Consider the following 1348-nt stretch of genomic DNA (forward strand, 5'->3'; position numbering starts at 1 on the left):
CCTTTGGTATAGCCAGAAGGACTAGTGAAATTGTAAATTACAAGGAACACGCTGATTAACATCAATATTTGTAAAACGGCAAGTGTATTTTGTTGAAAACCGCTTGAGGGAAGATCTCAGCAGCGATTTTGAAATAGAGACGATTTCGTAGCGCTTCAGTGTCCGCAGAATTCGCGCGTTTGGCGAGTCGCCAGAAATAACGTTAATCACGGTAGAGGAGTTAGAAGCGGGCGATGGTAACTGGAGAACGTAAATGCGGCTCGCAATCCGTGCGCTCGTCGATCTCGAAGGAAGATGGAACGGGCATCAATTTTCGCCGGCTGCTACGAACCGAACGCGTTTCCGCATAATGGTCCGGGACGCCTCAGCCCGTAGGAACGCGGAACATTGATCAACGTCGAAATTAATTCGCCGGCAAGCCCAGGAGTATATTAAACCTCCGTTTGTTTCCTTTGCCTCCTTGTCCGTTCCGTTGGAGACAGGCCAATCGAATTCCGCCGCTTCCGCTGAAATTCAGCCAGCAGACTTCGAACGAACTTTGATCTATCATGGTAGAAAGTCGTTCTACGACTCGTGGGTGGAAAATTTTGTTTTTTATACTATATTGCCTACAAAATATATTTGACCAATATTTCATTAAATATCTTATCAATGACAATAACAAAAAATTATACATTCTCATTTATGTATCCTGTGCCTTAATTATAGCTTTTACTAGTCTTGACATTTTGGCTGTTAATTATACTATACAAAAAACTACAATGAGGTGTGAATAGGCAACTAAACTTAAATAAAGAACTAAGGAAAAAATAAAGCAGAATAATTTAATCAATTTGATGATACTAGTTTTACCACCAGTACATATACCACCAAAAATGATAGATGCCCACATACTTTTGAGCGATAGTGTAAATAGTAAAAATAATCGGGACTGAATCATCAAATCGATCCGCGTCGATAGCTCGAACGATTCTGTTTTACCGTGAAAAGAGAGTTTACGATGGTGGACGGGCACGACTCGATGGAAACAACGGAGATCAGCAATGGGCCTCGTGAGAAGGAATCGGGAGCGGTGGTGGAGAGCAACGAAGATGCACCGCAACAAACCACCAGTCCGACGACCACCATAAGCACCATAGCCGTGCAGAGCGGTGAAACACGTCTGGTGATCGCTCTACTTCAAGTAAGGGGCATCGTACTTTAATGTAAACTGAAGAGTCTAAATGCAATCTCTCATTCGTGCAATTTTGCCATTCAAAGTCGATGTTTAAACACATTAGTATTAGTTGATAGCAAGAAGAATCCAAGCCTTTGTGAATTTGCAATGTTTGCTAGGTAAAATTAATAT

General features: G+C 41.8%; 1 protein-coding gene across 10 annotated transcripts in view; it reads left to right on the forward strand.

The window, feature by feature from the left end:
• Window positions 1-1348, forward strand: part of LOC108631257 (muscle M-line assembly protein unc-89) — a 44053-nt gene that overhangs the window by 5332 nt on the left and 37373 nt on the right. For 2 of the 10 annotated variants that reach the window (XM_026818771.1, XM_018035061.2), the window contains exon 2: window positions 991-1183. The exons of 5 other annotated variants lie outside the window; for them this stretch is intronic. In XM_026818771.1, coding sequence (XP_026674572.1) covers window positions 1001-1183 — 183 coding nt within the window. In that variant the 5' untranslated portion in view covers window positions 991-1000. Of the gene's footprint in view, window positions 1-846; window positions 1184-1348 lie in introns of all 10 variants that reach the window. 3 more of the 10 variants (XM_018035062.2, XM_026818772.1, XM_018035063.2) reach the window with 2 other exon arrangements.

The sequence above is a fragment of the Ceratina calcarata genome, unplaced genomic scaffold (genome assembly GCF_001652005.2).
Source record: "Ceratina calcarata isolate Rehan_Ccalc_2016 unplaced genomic scaffold, ASM165200v1 scaffold86.2, whole genome shotgun sequence".
Taxonomy (NCBI): Eukaryota; Metazoa; Arthropoda; class Insecta; order Hymenoptera; family Apidae; genus Ceratina; species Ceratina calcarata.